Genomic DNA, 19,281 nt, shown 5'->3' on the forward strand with positions numbered 1-19,281 from the left:
TAGGAAATGAGAAAGAATCGAGGATGAGGCAGGTATGCCTCCCTCCTAGTACATAGCTCTGTTCACTGACTGGGAAGCGCTCGGATCTCTTTGCTTAAGAGTACTTATGAAGCTCAACCTCCCCAGAGCTCCTGCCCCGACCCCGAGAGTTCTGTGCGTGGGGCTGAAAAGTCAGTCTTCTGCTTGCTTCATCTTTTTGACTACCGTCTCTGTCTTGGAACTGTCTAAGTCAGAAGGGGGTCATTATGAATAACAGAAGGCACACCACTCAGGAAATTAAAAGATGTTATTAAAAATAAAAAGATTAGCCGGGTGGTGGTGGCATGCGCCTTTAATCCCAGCACTTGGGAGGCAGAGGCAGGTGGATCTCTGAATTTGAGGCCAGCTGGTCTACAGAGTGAGTTCAGGACAGCCAGGGGCACACAGAGAAACCCAGTCTCAGAAACCCAAATAAACAAACAAACAGTTTTTATTTCTATGTATGTGTGGATTTATATGCACCACACGTGTGCAGGGGTCTGTGGAGGGCAGAGGGTACTGGGTTCCCTGGAGTCTTTAGATCATCACTGTGTGGTGCCTAATGTGGGCTCAGGGAACCGGCCCTCCTAAAGAGCAGGTAATGCTTTTCCTGGCTAAGCTACCTTTCCTCCACACTTTAAAATTTCTTTGAGACATTTTCTTACTTTATAGCTCTGGCTGGCCTGGAACTTGCTGTATAGACCAGGCTGCCCACAAATTCACAGAGCTCTGCCTATGTTTGCTTCTTGAGTCCTGGGATTAGTGGCATGTACTATCATCTCTGGCCTGTTTGTTTGTTTATCTTTCTAGATAGGGTTTCTTTGTGTAGTCTTGTCTGTCCTGACTCACGTTGTAGATCAGGCTGTCCTCGAACTCACAGAGATCCACCTGCCTTTGCCTCCTTGAGTGCTGGGATTACAGGTGTGCACCACCACACCTGGCTCTCTGGCCTCTATAAACTGAAACAAAACAAAACAAACGAACGAGTATGTGTGTATAACTCTGTGTGGGTTTGTCACTTGAGCACAGTAACCACAGGCCAGAAGGGGGCGTCATATTTTTCTAGAGATGGAGTTGTGAGGCACGCCACATCGGTGCTGGGAGCTGAGCTCTGCTCTGCATGCTTAACCACCAAGTCATCTTTCCAGCCCCCACTCAGGGAAGTCTGAGGATTGTCTTCAGGAACTCTTGACCAGACTTAAGGGGCAAGGACCAAATAGCCTGTAATCATCCCACTTGGGGGAGAAAGGCAGGAGGATCTGCAGCTGCAACGCATTCTCAGCCGTGTAAGGAGTTGAGCTGCTACGCGAGACCTTGTTGAAATGAAGGAATGAAGTCTAAAATCTCGTATGCTTTTGTTTATAGCTTACACAGCCCAGACATCTGAGGGTGTACGCCCGACAGCCGCTTCCGAGGCCCATTCAAAAGCTCTGGCCGTTTGCCACGGACTTTTGGACCACTATGAGTTTCTGATCAAAGCTCAGGAGCTGAGGGATGATGAGCATCAAAGAAGAGTCATCCAGAGCCTGCAGAAGTTACAGGAGGACCTTAAAGGATACAGCATAGAGGAAGAAGGGCTCTTTTCAAAGGTGAGGCGTTTTCTAAAGTACATTCAGTAGGTGCTCAGGGCGGGGGTCGGGGGGGAGGGGACAGACAGCCCTGAGGTCACACAAAGGTCGGCCACAGGCTGGCCTGGATCACGGATTCAAGCAGCTTCATAATCATTAAATCATGTAGCCCTGGCTAAACGAAGCTTCTATTAGACTCCCTCCACCCTGCCTCCCACCCCTACCCCAAAACCCATCCCTGTCGGGGTCCTCAAGCCTCATCCTGGAAGGTGGCGTGGAAGGGGGTGTGGCCACTTCTCCTCTCCTCTTTTGCTTTGCTACATTTCTGTGGGTTAGGAGGACAGAAGAGTAGGTCGAACAGCAGCCTTAGGTGCCCTGGGACAGTAGGAGACGCTAGCGCTTTGTTAAGGTGCCCCTTGGTGAGTTCCAAAAGCCTCCAGGGGGACTTCCATGGTGTCCCAGTCTTTGACTGCCTTCTGGTGATCTGGAAAACACCCAGCCAGTAATTTTCATTTTTAAAATGTTCTTGAAGGATTCGGATAGATTGATAGGCCCTTGCCTAGCATGCTGGAGACCCTGGCTTTTATCCCGGTACTGCAAAACATAGGAACAAACAAAAATAAACCCACAAATACTGAAAAAAAAAATCACTTCTGAATATTAAAAAAAGTTTTGTGCTAGGTGTAGTGGCACATCTTGGATCCCAGTACTTGGAAGGCAGAGGCAGGTGGATCTCAATGAGTTCGAGGCCAGTATAGTCTACATAGAGTGAGTTTTATGACAGAGCTTCATTGAACCTGTCTTGAAAAAAAAAAAAAAAACAAAACAAGAAAAAAAAGTCGTTTAAAAATATCTTTATTTTGTTATTTTGTGTATGTGGGTGTTTGGCCTGTATGTGTGTTTGTAGACCACATGCATGGATTGTCCTTGGAAGCCAGAAGAGTACATCCTGTCCCCTGGAATTGGAGTTACCGGTGCATATGAACCGTCATATGGGTGCTGGGAATCCAACCAGGGTCTTCTAGAAGAGCAGCACGTGCCCTTGTCACTCAGCCATCCACCCTACCCAGCCCCAAAGTCTTTCTTTTTATATAAATAAGAAAGCAGCTGTTGTGCTAATCTATTTTGATTGAAGGAAATAGTGACTCCCCTGTGTTAAAGTGAGAAATAGATATTGAAGATTAAAACCACATACGAAAATACATTTCCATCATCAATAGGCCTTGTAGTGCCTTTGCCATTCATTCAATCCACTGTCTTCAGCATCTTAGGCTGTTAAACAAAGTACTTTTGGCTAGAAGAGTAAAAAACAGGAAATAATTTCTCATTGTTGAGAAGCTAGGAAGTTCATGATAAAAGTGTTGGCAAGTTTGGTGACTGGAGAAGGCCTGCCTGTGGCTTCTGAACTGTGGTTTATCTTTCTGTGTTCTCAAGTGATCCCACTCATGATGAGCTGTGGCTGTGGTCTGTTGGGAATTTGGAAGTTGTGGGGCTTTTAAGAGGGGGACGTGGTGAGGTCTTTAGGTCATCAAGGATGCTTTTCTCTGAAGCAATTAAAGTTCTCAGCGGAGTTGTAAGGTGAGCCTGACAAGGTCTTGCCCTGCCTTGGATATTTTTTTGTTTGTTTGTTTTGTTTCTATTTTTGAGATAGGATCCCTCGTATGTACACTTGTGGTGTGTGTGTCTAGACTGTAGGTCAAATCAGAACACTCAGTATCTTCCTCTATTACTTTCCTCCTTCACCCCCTCCTTCTCAGTTTTACTTGAGCAGAGATGGGAGAGAGGACAAATGAACATGTGGGCACCTGTGGGCCACAGCATACATCACAGGCAAATTATGGGAGGCTTTTATTTCCTTCTGTTTTGTAGGCTCTGGGGCTTTAACTCAGGTTCTTAGAGTTGGCAGCAACCGCCTTTACCTCCTGGGCTATCTTGCTGGCTGTCCATGGTACTTTTGAGACAGTGTCTCTCCCTGACTATGGAGCTCTCTGATTGGCTAGATTGGCCAGCCAGCAAGGCTCCTCATGTTTCTGCTGCTTCAGTGCTAGAATTAGAGGCATACTCTGCCTTCTGTGTGGATGGTGGAGTCCTGGATGCAGAGCTTCATGCTTCTTCAGGAAGTACTTGATCAACTGAACCATCTCCTCAGCCTCAAGACAGGCTATTATGTAGCACAGGCCGGCGTTAAACTCAATATGTAGTTGAGCACAACCTCGGGCTTATTTCTGATCTTCCTACTTTTACCTGATGAGTGTTGGCATTATAGTCTTGTACTACTATGGCTGGTCATATATTACTGGGCATCGAACTCTGATCTTGAAACATGCAAAGCAAGGGCTCTTTTAGCTAAACCACGCCCCCCGCTGCAGTATTCCCGATGTAAAGTGTGCCTCTCAGGTGCTCCTGGGGTGGTGCCATTCACCATGCAGCGAGTAAGCCAAGGCAGGCTGCCACTGGAGCCAGCACTATGCAGATGTGATCTGCAGCCTTTAAAACTGAGCACAACAGACCTCTTCTCCACAGAATGTCAGCCTGCCTCAGGGCCGTCATTATAGAACAAACCCAGCTACAAATGGACATTGTGGCACCCACCTGGAACTCCTAGATCTCAAAAGGCAGAAGGGGTGTGTGTGTGTGTCTGTGCCTGCTTTAGAACAGCCTGTCCTGTATAGCAAGCTTTAGGCTGCCAGCTGTATAAGACATTGTCTCAACAAACAACAAACACAAAAACAACAATGGAAAAAAAAACAAAAAACAAGCAAGGCAGACTTTTACCTGAATTTTCCTCCTGATCTAATAGAACACGGATGTCCAGATAGAGCTTGCACTGACTCTGTTGTCCTTTTCCCTCATGGTCTCTCTGTGTGAAGGTGCATGTACACATGTGTGTAGAAGACACAGTCAGTGTTTGATTGTCTTCATTAATCACTCTCTATGTACCACTCTAGCTGGCGGTGGGAACTTGGAGAATGGGGCTTAAAATGAGGCAGACTAAAGTCTCATGCAATAGCCAACTTTATTCAGAGCACCAGACAATTTATACTCTGAGGGTTAAAGTCACATGAGTAAAGTGTGCAATCAGAAAGACAAGCCGTACATGGCAAAAACATGTCTTTCCATAGAGGCATATAAAAAATAGCCAGTTGTAACAAGCAATCTGGAGTAAACTCACTCCTATCCACCACACCTAGGAGGGCTATGCAAGCATATTCCAAGAATAGTTTCGTGGCTTTGGAAAAAACTGAGGTCACAAGACTCTTGTCTTGTTTTCTTGGCAGTTTCTCACAAGCGCTCAGAATTCACCTGGGGCGGAATAGGATGGAGGGATGGCTCTGTTAAGAGCACTGCTCCTCCAAAGATCCTGTGTTCAATTCCCAGCAACCACATGGTGGCTCACAACCATCTGTAAAGAGATCTGGTGCCCTCTTCTGGCTTCACAGGACTTGATTCTTAGTGTCTAAAACTTTCCACCTTATTTATTTGTTTATCTTTATTTTGAGATCTCTCATGAAGCTGGAGTTTGCCTATTGACTATTGGCCAGCAAGACCCAGGGAATGTCCTTCCCATTTCCCTAACACTGCCATTACAGACGTGGAGTGCCATGCTTGGCTTTCCTTTTGGGTTCTGGGGAATTGAATTCACAAACTCTTTGCTGACTGAGCTCTCTCTTCAGCCCAAGACTCAAGACATTTGACAGTCTGAGAAAAACACACGTAAAACTTATTTTTCGAAGAGTGTTAAAGATGCTACAGACTTACCTCTTTTAAACACAAAGGGGAAAAAGGCACATAATCTACCAGTTATCACAAAAGGCAAATTTAAATGGTTGGGCTTCTCCGTTCTCAGATGAGGTTTGTGGCATTTTGACTCTGGGCTTAGATTCATGATTTTGAGGACTTTGAGTTTGTCCCCATGCAGATGTTTAAAGGTCCATATTGGTGCAGTTCTCCTCTTCTATTGTAGTCCTCAAAAATTTTCGCTTAGTCTGCACCATTATCTAAAATAGAACGGGCTGTTTCACCTGGTCATGCCATCTATAGTAAACATCTGAGAAAGTTCAAAGCATTGCCTTTGCCCTAGGAGCAGCGGACTGCGAAGAATGAGAGCTTATGGACACTTTGTTACCAAATAAAACTTACAACCAGGTTAATCCAACACATTTAATGTATGCATAATTGTTATTGTGCTGGGAGGTAATTAGGCATAAATGATAAGTAGTTCATGTAAATCACTATAATTAGAATTACTTTTACACAGCCAAATCAAGCATTTCTAGAGTCAGGGAGGGAGAGAATTAAACAGCCTTCGATTCTCGCTCTCCATTAATCAGGGCTGTGCAGAAACCCAGTTGGTTTTTTCATCCTTTGGGAGGCGACTCCATAGCCTGTTTGTGAGGAAGCAAGGCCAGGCCGCCCACCTACAGTAACATTTCACTTAACAGTGATTTGCCCAACAGTGGGCCACATATGCCGCTGTGGTTCTGTGAGATGGTTTTGGCTGAGACGCTACGGCTTGTGCGACTGTGCAGACAGCCCTGTGAACATAAAGCACCCACAGCTATGGGCAGGACTTTCTGCTTGGGGCTGGAGAGAACCGTTACTTGTCCACATGGGGCACTTGTAAAGCTAGAAGCTGTGATGGATTCTGACCTCCCATGGACCTACGATTAGCTCATTCTCATCCTTTCCTCCCTCCCTCTGTGTATGTGGTATGTATGTGGTATGTAAGTGTGTGTGTGTTGTGTGTGTGTGTATGAAGGTAAAGTTCAATGATGTTTTCAGATGACTCATACTATATATATATATATATTTCATATTCTGCTTATTTTGGGGGGTATATGTAGAGTCAGAGAACAACTTGTGGGAATTGGTTTTTCCTTCTGCCATGTGGGTCCTAGGACCAGACTCAGATCATTAGATTTGGCAGCAAGTGCTTTTGTTCACCTAGCCGTCACGCCAGTCTGCCACTTGATATTCTGACCCAAGGTCTCTCCTGGAATCTAGGACTCACTGACCAGATAGACTGGCTGGAAGGTGAGCCCTGAGGTGCTACCCCCCAGCCCTAGAGGTGCCTGCCTCCATTCCACACCCAGCTTCCTACATGGGCTCTAGGGCCCTGGACTTAGGTCCCTGTGTTTTCCCCACTGAGACATCTCCCCAACCACTTTTCAGCCACTGTTTTTCTGTTGTTCATATTTTTACCAATTCATATATTCATTCATTAATCTGACCGAACAGAATATTAAGCGCCACATTTTAAAGATGGTTTCCACTAGGAGTGTTCGGAGGAGTCAGTGGAGGACAGGGCGTGGCAGGCAGAGCTGGTAACAGGATGCAGTCATTTATTCCCACCTCCCCCTGAAAGATGTCCCCGCTGAGCTCCTTTCCAGTTGTCTTTGCCTTTCCTATTGCTGATGACTTTCTATGCAGCTGGTATCCTTAAGAGATCTCCAAGATACTATCTTTTAACAATATTAAGCCTTTTAAGAATTAGATATTTACCTTCAAAGAGTTTCTCTTTTAAAATTACTTTGTTTATTTATTATATTTTCTTTTGTGTGTACATGTGTGAATATGCACACAAGTGTGCCAGGCTGCACATGTGAAGTTCAGGAGACAACTTTTGAGAGTTAGTTCTCTTCTTCTATCATGTGGATCCTGGAGATTGAACTTTGTCAGGCTTGGTGACAGGTACCTTCATTTACTGAGCTATTTTCAGGCCTTGATGACTTGACTTCCCCTCCCTTCCCCTTTTCCCCTCCTCTCCCCCCTCCCCCTCTTTTCTTCCCCTCCCCTCCTTCTCTCCCCTTTCCCCTCCCCTCCCCTCTTTTTTTCTCTCCCCCCTCTTCTTTTCTCTTCTCTCCACTTTCCTCTTCCATTCCCCTCTCCTTATATCTTCTCCCCCTCTTTCTTGAGATAGGGTTTCTCTGTGTAGTCCTGGCTGCCCTGAAACTCACCATATAGACCAGGTTGGCCTTAAACTTAAAACGACACACCTGTCTCTGCCTCCCAAGTGCACATAGGGGTACTTAAAAATACTTGTTTCTGAACCTAAGGTCCCAGTGCCAGGGGGAGTGAGGAAGAAGGATCAAAATGTGAAGCTACTTGGGCTACCTAGCAAGATCTTGTCTTCAAAAGTTAAAAATTGTTTATATCTGTATGTTTTGGTACAATCAGAGATTGAGCTGTGTTTTGTTTTGTTTTCTCTGTGTAGGCAGGGTCTCTGTGCTTGACAGGCTGGTCTCTATTCTTGGCCCTAATCTTTTGCTTCAGTTTCCTGAGTTACTAGAACTCTAAGTGAATACCATCATTCCAACAAGTCTCTCCCTCTCACCTTTCCTCCCTTTCCTCTTCTTTCCTCCCTCCCTTCCATCGGATGCTTAAATCCCACAGTTTATTAAATCAATTTAAATACACATGATGGGGAATCAGTGGACAGATCAACACACTTGGGGCTATGTCTACCCAAGAGGAGGCTGTGTGGGTTTGGATTTCTGAATTTGCCATTTGCTGTCATTCTGCTACAACAGCGTTTTTTAATGACATTAAGCCAGCAGGACTGGGTTTGAGCAAGGGACATACACACTAAAGGCATCTTGGGCAGTTGACACATCCCTGTTCTGTCTACAGCTTCATGGCTGGCTTCTAGCTGCTGTTCGACAAGCCATTTCTTGTATGTGTTGTTGTAGAATCTGAAAGCCCCTTTATTTAGATACTTAAATAGGCTTAATTATACTAGTAAACTGAGCAAATTGATGTACTTTAGGTTAGGAGGGCTCTTTTTGAAAATCAGCTAAAGCCATTAAAAACATTTTATTTAAAGAGAGTTTATGCATGCTAACATATATATATATATATATATATATATATATATATATATATATATATATATATATCTGTTTTTCAGTTTTTAAGGATCTGTAGAAACCTGAAGGATGTACTTTTATCAAAAGTGGTCCATGTGGAGAATGCTGCAATGCCAGTTTTTAAAAGATGTAATTATGCTCAGCATTCCAGCTGGAATCATTGTCTCTGGTTCTGCCATTTGGAGATAATAGTGCAGTGGTGGGGGAAATGGGGAGAAACAGGAAAAGCAATATTCCTGCATTTTAAACAAATTAAAGACAATACTTTTTATCTTAACAGCAACACCCTTATTATCTAGTTGTCCTAATGGAAATTACGCTGGAGTAGCAGGGCAGGTAACCCAGAGAGGCCTTTCAAGTTAGGATGTTGGTGAGAGCCACCATGGGTCACTATGGGCACAGGTTTTCTAACTTTTTGTTTTGTTTTGTTTTGTTTTTTGAGACAATGTCTTGCTGTATAGCCCAAGCTAGCCTTGCAGTTGACATCCTCCTGCCTCTGCCTTCTGAGTACTGGGCCCGGCACCTTGAATCATTTTGAATGTTAAAATTTTAATGACATAGAGAATGAAAGGATGAGCTCTGAATCATTAAATATAAGTATGTGGAGCCGTCAGCTTGAGCTCACAGCATTTAAACAAAGGAGTGGTTTGAAAGCAAATATCTACAACATCAATATACAGGTTGGATTTTTGTTGTTAGTTTTTTCGGTTTTTTTTGAGACAGGGTTTCAAGTAGTTTAGGATAGTCTTGAACTCACGTTGTAGCTAAGGATGACCTGGAATTTCTGATCCTTCTACTTTCCTCAAGTGCTAGGACTATAGACGAGATTTACTGTTCATAGCTTGATTGATTGAAGAAAAAAAAAAAAAAGCTTTAGAGATAGACGCCACCCTCTAATCCTAGCACCCAGGAACAGAGGGAGGAGGAGCTCTGTGAACTGGAGGCCAGCCTGCTTCACAGGAGTGAATTCCAGGAAAGCCCAGAGTACAGTGAGACTGTCTCAAATCTGTGAAGAAAGAGACTGAGAAAACACACAGATTTGTAGAATTAATATTGTGAAAGCAACCACACTCCCAAAAGCAACTTCAGATCCAGTGACATACCCACAGTATTCTCTACATCCTAAAATTCATATGGAACCAGGAAAGACCCTGGGCAGCCAAAGCAACCCTGAGCAGAAGGCACAGTGCGGAAGGGACGTCCATTCCAGATGTCAGGATATGTTAGAAAGTTGCAGTCATAAAACAATGTGGTACTGGCACAAAAGCAGACATGTGGACTAATGGACAAAAATAGAAGCACCAAACACAGCCATCTAATACCTGAAAAAGAGGCCAAGAGCATACAAAAGAAAGCATTTTAAAAATGGCATTGGGAAAACTTGATGTTCATATGGCAAAAGAAATGTAATTAGAAGCTGTATTAATTAACCTCAGGTGGATTAAAAAAAAAAAAAACAAACCCTCAACGTCAAACATGAAACATTAAAATTGCTAGAAGAAAACAGGCAGGGCTCCAAAGGTACAGCGTCGGGAGGGACTTTCTCAAGAAGACTCCCTTTGCCCAGGAATTAAGGCCAATAATTTTAAAAACATTTTACAGGATTTGTCTTTTTTTTTTTTTTTTTTCCCTTATGGCTTCTGTTTTTGTTTTGTCTTATTGCACTTTGATGGCATGAAAACAAATGAGCAGGAAGGTTTGTATAAAGGTGTCAATGAGCAGAAGGCTTACATGAGAAGTACAAGTTGATGTGCCATGGCACAGCCAGGGAAGTTTTAATAGGCAGGGCCATCTTTTGTCACAGGGGAGAGGAAAGGATTATTGCAGGGGGCAGGACTGTAGTGTCACATGGGAAGCTACAGGGGAGGGAGGAAGGGGTGCAGAGGGGAGGGGGGGGGGGGTGTGTGTGTGTGTGTGTGTGTGTTTGTGTGGCAGGGAGTTTCCAGTGCCAGATAACACCTTCTGCTTTCTCTCTAAGAGCAAGGGGGAAGCCATTATCTGAAGTGAAGGGGGAAGTGTAGGTTAGTTTCAAGACGGCTGAGAAGGCTACAAAGAGCCATTGAAGAGAGAGTTGACTAATGAGGTCTGAAAAGCACTGCTATGCTGGTATAGGTTCCTTCGTGGTGCCAGGAATTGAACCCCAGGCTAGGTGCTAGCCTGTTGCTCTGTTGCTGAGCCATATCCCCAGGATAGATATAAATCTAAATTGCTAGAGCTTATTAACTGTATTGTCTAGATTTTTTTTGGAGTTAATTATTTTAATTTTCTGTGCGTGAGTATTTTGTCTGCATGTATGTACCTGTTTATATCACATAGTACCTGATATGTGAGGAGGCCAGAAGAGGGTGTTGGATCCCCTAGAAATAGAATAAATAGGTGGTTGTGATGCCTGGTGGGTACTGGAGACCAAACCCAGTCTTCTGCAAGATGCTCTTAACCTCTGAGCATCTCTTCATCGATTCCCATCCCCATGCAATCTTTCTTTCTTTCTTTCTTTCTTTCTTTCTTTCTTTCTTTCTTTCTTTCTTTCTTCCTTCCTTCCTTCCTTCCTTCCTTCCTTCCTTCCTTTCTTTCTTTTTCTTTCTTTCTTCTTGGTTTTTGGTTTTGGGGACAAGGTTTCTCTGTGTAGCCTTGACTGTCCTAGAACTTGCTCTGTAGACCAGGCTGGCCTCCAACTTACAAAGAACTGCCTGCCTCTTCCTCCCAAGTGCTGGGATTAAAGGCATGCTACCACTGCCCAGAGGCAGTATGTTTTTATATAATCCTTTTCATTATTAGCTGTTGTTGTTAATATCTTATCATAGGTGTAATATGACAAGTGTGTGTAGAGGAAAGTATGGTATGGATGGGGGTTGGAATAGTCAAAGTATAGTGGCCCTGAAGGACCTTGTGTCCTGAGAATAAGGGAGGACTGTTGAGGGTGACACCATCTACGGGCCCATGAGAGCTCAGTGGCAGCTTGCTTGCTGCCAAGCTTGATGACCTGAGTTTGCTCTCCAAGAGTCACGTGTGGATGGGAGAACTGACTCTGAGCAGTTGTCCTCTGACCTCAACATATACCCTGTGAAATGAACACACCCCTCCAGTGCACACATATAAATAGATAACTGTAATAAAGGGTAAATGTCACTTAGATAGACTGTTCTGAACCTGTATTGGTAGAAGGTATCCAGCTTTTATTTTTATTTTATGTTAATTAATTAATTTTGTTTTTTAAAGACAAGGTTTCTCTGTATAATAGCCCTGGCTGTGCCATAATTCACTTGGTAGATCAGACTGGCCTTGAACTCACAGAGATCCACATCCCCCTGCCTTCCAAGTTCTGGGATAAAAGCCTTGTGTCACCATCTCTGCCCTGGTATCCAGGATTTAAATTAAGTAGTCAAAAGTTACCTATTTTATCAACTTTTTTGGTGGTGCTGAGGATTAAAAAAAAAAAAAATTTTTTTTTTTTTTGAGACAAGGTTTTACTGTGTAGCCTAGGCTAGCCTTGAACTCACGATCCTCTTGCTTGAGCCTCCAAGTGCTGGGATTGCTATGGATACCTAGAAGTATCTCTTTACCATTAAAAAAAAAATATCAGGTCCAGTGCAGGACCTGGCCTGCTGGTGCAAGCCCTCTGCCCCAGAACACACAGGCAGAGGCAGGCAGATTTTTGTGATTTTTAAAGCCAGCCTGGTCTATACCGAGAGTTCCTGGCCAGCCAGAGCCACATACTGAGACCCTGTCTCAAAAACCAAAACATCACTTCTCCCTAAAAGTTCACCAAACCAAGCCCAAATCCAATTTAATTTAAGGAGAAAAATTGAAAGCGAATATGATCAAAATATATTGTATTGAATTTTCAAAGATTTAATAAAGTATATTTTAAAAATATGTAAAGCAATGTAACATAAACTGTACCTGTAGATACAAAAATCTGATTAGGGGCTCTTTCTAAAATATATTGGATTACTGAATAGGAAGGACAAAAAGGAGACAGGCCCAGAAGTGCTTCTTCTTGGCTGTTTAAGTACCGAGTGTGGAAGTGTAAGTACTTGCTAGGAAGCGTTCTGTCCCTGCTGCTCGCCCCTCTGGGCTACACTTCTTAGAAATGCTGCCCCCTAACACAGCCCTCCATCCGCCCCTGTTGTCTGTCCCTGCTGCTCACCCCTCCTCCGACCACACTGCTCAGAAACGCCCCGCCCTAACACCGCCCTCCTCCGACCATTGCTGTCTTTTTCTAACTTGAATTGTGTTTCCTTAGTGAGTGTGGTTGTACCATGTGAGCAATACCAGAGGGGGACAACTATTCCAGACGGGTGGCTCAAACCTTTAGTCCCAGAACCGGGCATCTTTGAGTTTGAGGTCAGCCTGGTCAACGGAGCGAGTTCCAGGCCAGCCAGGGCTCTGCAGATATAGGGCTCTACTGTCTTCAAAAAAACCCAAAACAACAGCAGCAACGCTGACAAAATTATTCTTACAGAATGATTTACCACAACTCCCCCAGTTATCTAACACAGAATTGCTTCCAAAAGATCTCTAGCTGGGTGGTGATGACACATGCCCAGCACTCAGGAGGCAGATGCTGGCGGATCTCTGTGAGTTCGAGACCAGCCTGGTCTGCACAGTGAGTTCCAGGACAACCAGGGATTCATAGAGAAACCCAGTTTCAAAAAGAAACAAACCAAAGCAAAACTCTGACATGCAGAATATATGTAGACATTATTAGCTTTTATGTTAGGTTTCAGACTTGAAATTGTTCTAAAATTGTTTAAGGGTGTAATGCTTTTTTTTTTTTGAAAGTTGAAAATAGAGTAACACAGTGTTTCACACAAAAAAGAAAGAGAGAGAAACTATGGTGCTGGCAGGAGTGGAAATCTGTTTTCAGCTGAGTCGTAAGAAGAGCACCTTGTAGGGGAACCGGGGAAGCTGTGCAGATGCAGGGATGAAGGTGGAGAAGACCCACTTGCCTGGCCCCAGGCCTCACCTGGCCCACATCGGGAGATGGGTTTAGTTGAGTTAGAATGAGCCCATGGCTTATAAGACAGAAACAACAGCATTATGGGTTGGATTCTGAGTGTGAGCTTTCAGATTTTGCCTTTTAAATCACAGGTCTGGTTATGTAGTCTACCCCGTGTCCTGCCTCAGCCTCCTGAGTGCTGGGATTCAGGTGTCTGCCACAGTGTTAGCTATTTTAACCACTTCTAATTACACAGCTCGGTGGTCATAAATGCAGACACAATTCTGTGGATTACTCTCACCCATCTCTGCATGTGGCACAAATGGGATTCTGCACCCCTGAACAGGAACTCCTTCCCTCTCCTCCACCCCTGGCAGCCATATTTTCTACTCTTTGTCTATATGATTTTGGTTACTCTGAACACTTCATATAAGGGTCATAAGTATTTTACCTTTGTGTGACTAGCTTATTTTACTAATACAATGTTCTCAAGATTTATCCCTGTTGTGGTCCATCAAAAATACCTTCCTTTTAAAGGCTGTGTAATATTTTGGCTTTGCAGAATTTCATACCAAGTTTTTTTTTCTCTACTTATTGTATATAATTGCCCCCTTGATGTCCTATATATAGCACAGTTGGGAACATTATGTATATGATTATATGTAATTATTTTCATGACAGAAAATTTGTAATTTGTTCTTAATTTGCAGCTTTTTTCAAGGAACAAACCTCCAAAGGGCCTGTATGTTTATGGAGATGTCGGTAAGTGTTAAGTAAGTGCTGGGTGGGCCAGTCAGGAGGTCCTGCTGCTTTCCCTCAGGGATAAAAACTTCCATGTCCGCCCCTCTCAGGCCAAACCTGCAGGACAACAGGGTGAGGAGTGGGAGGTGGGAGGAAGAGACAGTGATCTCAGCTTCACCACTGTTTCTCATAGGCTGTGGCTGTGATTGAAGGCCACAATCAGGTGCCATGTGAGAGTGCAGATGAGATGCTTCATTATGCATGAAGTGAACTGAGACAACCTGCCGCAAGGAAGTTGTAGGTTACTAGTCAGCCAGGATCTCAGTTCAGTGTTGCCTGAGCTTCTTCCTCTTCTTCCTCTAGCTCATTCTTCTTCTTCTTCTTCTTCTTCTTCTTCTTCTTCTTCTTCTTCTTCTTCTTCTTTTTTTACTTTTTAATTTCCACACATATTCCTATTCATAATCTAAGTCCTTAGAGTAATGACCTGGTTATCATTATTATCCATCCCCCAACCCCAGAAACAGGTCTTACTTGCTCCCTGAGCTGGTCTCAATTTTTTGCACTCAAGGGTTCCCCCTGCCTCAGTACCACCTGCCCTGCAGTTCCCTTTAAATTAGTTAGTAGATACTGTTAGGGCATCTGTGGTCATAGTTCCTTCCTCTCCTAGTTCTGTACATTGGGCAGACTTGCCTTTTCTTAGCTCCTAGGCTGGTTTGTGAGTGTTGAGATGGGTGGTGTTCCTTTTTACTTGGAGCCGGAGCCTGTCAGTGTTCTGAGAGCTCTTGTTCTTTGGGCAAATATCATACTTCCTGTATGTTCACTTTCATGTTTAGTCATTGCAAAACTCTGTTCCTTGTTCTTGTCACCTTAACCACTTCACCGTAAGTGGAGGTGGTTAGTAAAGGAGACCCATGAGGGGGCAGCTCCCATAGTCTTACTTGAATGGAGATATAGTGTGAACAATGCATCTGAATTCTTGAAAAAAAAACCCCAAAACCAGCCATGAATGAGGGGCATACCTGTAATCCCAGCTCTCAGGAGGCTGGAGCAGGAGGAGTGTAAGCTTGGGCTGTGCTGGTAGGCCTTGTCTCAAACAAAAGAGGGAGTGAAGAAGGGGAGGGATGGAGAGAGGGAGGGAGAGAGAGAGAGCGAGCATATTAATATCATCTGGGATGTTCAGTGTAGGCTGGGACACATAAGCGTTGGGTAAAATACCTTTATAATACAGAGGGGAAGAGAAATTTTGAACAAGGAAGTGAGATAACTTTTGTTGGCTAGAATCAGTTTGGAATACTCAGAAAAGGGGTAATAAATAGTGTTTTGTTCTCATTTTGGGGACTCTCTGACTAGAAAAATAGCCTCAGAATGAGCTCTTATTCTTCACCCTCCCATTTTGGACTTAAGAAACAGGTATCAAATCCAAGTCGGCTTCCTGGAAAGGAGGGTACCTGCTTCCTAGCTGGCCCCTGCTACCCCTCATTTCTTCACAGCCTTGTGCTCTGTGGTGCCCGCCATACTCTTTATTCATAAATGGGTAGAAATGAGGGGCTTGGGTGGACCCTGCATCCAAGAACCCTCCACAGGGATGGTATTTAAATTGATGGATTAACATTGTAGCTCAACCTTCAAGAAAACTATTTTCAGAAATAGTATTTAGCTCCTTACATCCAGAAGCTGAAAGTGTCACGTAATGGTTTATGGCTCCACCCTTGGCATGTAGCTGGTACAATGTTACAAGCCTTTGCCCAGAAGACTGCTGTCAAGGCCAAAACCCAGCTCTCATCCCAAAGAGAGGAAGGAGCCTTTTATTCTGGAGCCAAATGAGGAAGTCAGGGCCTGGAATCACAGATTCAGGTTTTCCCAAACATGGAACTCCACTGTGGAAGTGCTTATCTGAGATTCTAGTAGTCCCGGAACAAAGGAAGTTGTTAAGGAACAGATTGGTGTGGCCAGAGCTATTTGGGTTGCAGCCAAGCAAGAGAACCGATGCAGGTTTGAGATAATACAGTAACATTCCTAGGTTTGGGATCAGTGGTCAGCTAATAAGTTTTAAAGTTTTGATAGTCACAGGGTTGCTAGGTCAGTCACAGGTGTGCGCAATGGGTGGCTTTCAAAAGGACTAAAAATAGCTGAGATAATTTGGCTCTGCTTTGTAACATTGTAACTCTCCTTAATCTTAGTCATGTGGCCTTGTAGAATCTTTAACGCTGGTGCAGCTCTACCCTTCCTCCCACCCACCCTTCCTTTTTTTCCGGCTTTTTTTTTTTTTTTTTTTGGTTGGGGGCGGGGAGGAACTCTAGTTCTCTCTGCAGTGGTGCCAGCAGGGTTAATGATTTGTCTGGACTATTAGAAGAGAACGGAAGTATTTCCCGTCCTTCCGGGAGTATCCTGCCCGCGTCTACCCTCTGAATGCTAGGAGCTGGAGGTTAGAGCACATGGGGGTAGTTGGAAGGGTGGGGAGGGCGTCACTTCCAGCTTGATCTGCAAGGGCCGGCTGAGAGACAACCGCTAGCTAGGGGGTTTCTCCAGGAGTTATTTGTGACTTCCTAATTCAGGGCTTGACTGTAAGAACGCAAAGCCTTAGATTTTTAAAGTTAATCCCCTGGCAATCCTCCTCTCCCGAGAAAACACCACCCCTAATTTGTGATCCTAGAGAATAAAGCAGCATTGTGAGCTTGGTAGAATTGGATGTCGAGCTCCATCCAGTTTCCCCGAGGTTCTCTGGCCTTGCTTGCGTCACCACTTGGCAGGTGTTTGTTGAGCATCTAGCCACTGCCAGGCAGTGTGCTGCTTTGGGGGATGTGGTGAGTAGACAGACCTGCCACTGCTCACTCAAAGTTTATCCCTAGTTCCAGCCTCCCCCCAATTTTCTCCCGCCTTCAAGCCCCAGAAGACCACCGTTCTTTGTGCTGTAAGTCTGACGACTCCAGGGGCCTCACAGAAAGGGAATTGTCAAATATCTGTCCGGCCTTTCATGTCTGGCTTACTTTACCTAGCAAAATATCTTCCAAGATTCATCTATATTGTCTCACACATCAGCTTTTCCCCCCTTTGTTTTCATGATCTTCCCATTTTCAAACCACCAGTACAGTTTAAAATAAACTTTATAAGCTGTCAGTTTGAAGTGAGGTAATTTAAAGAATGTATCATGAATAAACTAAAAATATTTTTTGCAGGGGCAAAAAAAATATCTAATAACAAGAATTTTCTTCCTCTTCAAGTCTGAATAATATCCTATCACGTGCACGCAGCAGGTTGTCATTTATTTATCAGTGTGTGTTTGGGGTCATTCTGTCTTCAATATAGTAAACAGTGCTGCTATGAACACTAATGCATAGATCTTTGCTTGCATTCCCACTTTAGGTTATTTTATATAGTCCCCAAAGTGGAGTTGCTAAATGATGGTTATTGAATGAAAGAAATAAAAAGGAAGAAAAGGACGTGACAGCCTCGATATTCTGGAGGAGAGAGTTTATTGTAGATATGTGGATATTGTAGATGGCTGGAGGCAGACACGTCCGGGAGAGTCCAGACTGGTCCTGACCCTGAACTGTGTGGGGAGGAGTGTGAGGGGAGGTCAAGTAGAGCATCCAGAAGGTCAAAGGTACAAAAGGGGAAAGGCTAACCAAAATGTCTGGATTCTATAGGGAAGAGCCTCTGGGGGAAGGGTAACCAGCCCCTGGGCTGGAGAGTTCCGGGCACAGGGCGGGGTATGCTAGCTACACCCTGTAACAGGCAGGAACTGAGGGAGGCCAGGTCAGCTTTGATGTGTTCAATAGGCACCCCAGCCACTTGTCCTGGGTTAGAAACTGAACAGCTGTGTTGAGGTTGATTTGCGGGCCTACTATACTGCTGCCACAACGGTAAAATTGTGCCAGCAGAAGACAGGAATTCAGTCTTTATTTTGCTTTTTTTTTTTTTTTTTTTTTTTTTAAATTTCTGGATTTGTTTTATTTTGTGTTTTAAGACAGGGTTTCTTTGTGTAGCCTTGGCTGTCCTGGACTTGCTTTGTAGACCAGGCTGGCCTCAAACTTACAAAGATCCACCTGCCTCTGCCTCCCAGAGTTCTGCTTTTACAGGTGTGCAGCACCATGCCTGACTGGATGTCTATATTTTAACAAATACTTTTCTTTTCATAATGTTTTTATTGGTTATTTGGGGGTTTCACGCTGTGAACCCTGAGCACCCTCACTTTCCTTCCCAGTCCTCCCAGGTCCATCCCTCCACCCTTGTGACTCACCCCCCAAAAGAAGAAAAGAAGAACGATTGAGAGAGCGACCCAAGTCCAATTTGTGTTGCCCCTATACTCACTGGAGCATGGTCAAACTCCTGGTGACCAGCCAGCCTCTTAAAAAAAAAAAAAAGAGTCCTCCCACCTCCCACCCCCACTGCAGAAACCATGAGTAAGTCCATGATCCGTGCTTCACCACTGACTCTAAAGGACAAGGAAACTACTTCTGCCGTGGTGTTGATGACTGAAGACTCACAGTTGACAAAGAGGGACATGGAGGGCCTCTGTGACAACTCCTGCATTTACCCCACCCCTAAGAGAGTAACAGCCTACCTAGACAGAAAGCTGTTGAAGAGAACTATTTATTTATTTATTTAATCTATCCGTCTGTCTATTTTTGGTTTCTTGAGACAGGGTTTCTTGGCTGTCCTAGAACTCACTCTGTAGACCAGGCTGGTCTTAAACTAGTAGAAATCCACCTGCCTTTGCCTTCTAAGTGCTGGGATCAAAGGGATGTGCTACTACCACACAGCTATGGAAGAGAACTCTTAAAAATTATTTTGGTATTTATTTTTTCTTTTTTAGGATTTTCCCAGTAGAAAAGGGGAAATATTTTATTTTATTTTATTTTATTTTATTTTATTTTATTTTATTTTATTTTATTTTATTTATTTTAAATGTATGAGTTCCCTGCATGTACAAAAGCACGACCGAAGAGGGTATCAGATCCCATTATAGATGGTTGTGAGCCATCATGTGGTTGCTGAGAATTGAACTGAGGACCTCTGGAAGAATAGTCAGTGCTCTTAACCTCTGAGCCATCTCTCTAGCCCCCGATTATTTTGGTTTTTGAGATGGGGTCTTATTTAATCTGAGTTGGCCTCAAACTCAGTGTGTAGCTGAGACTGGCCTAAG

The 19,281-nt window shown here is 44.0% G+C and overlaps 1 protein-coding gene across 1 annotated transcript in view; it reads left to right on the forward strand.

Annotated features, from left to right (window-relative positions):
- Positions 1-19,281, forward strand: part of Afg1l (AFG1 like ATPase) — a 151,516-nt gene that overhangs the window by 21,760 nt on the left and 110,475 nt on the right. Inside the window, exons 2-3 of the mRNA XM_055616202.1 lie at positions 1,384-1,607; positions 14,105-14,156. Of these exons, the coding sequence (XP_055472177.1) occupies positions 1,384-1,607; positions 14,105-14,156 (276 nt within the window). The remainder of the gene's footprint in view (positions 1-1,383; positions 1,608-14,104; positions 14,157-19,281) is intronic.

The sequence above is a fragment of the Psammomys obesus genome, unplaced genomic scaffold, assembly GCF_907164565.1.
Source record: "Psammomys obesus unplaced genomic scaffold, mPsaObe1.curated_primary_1811, whole genome shotgun sequence".
NCBI classification, from domain to species: domain Eukaryota; kingdom Metazoa; phylum Chordata; class Mammalia; order Rodentia; family Muridae; genus Psammomys; species Psammomys obesus.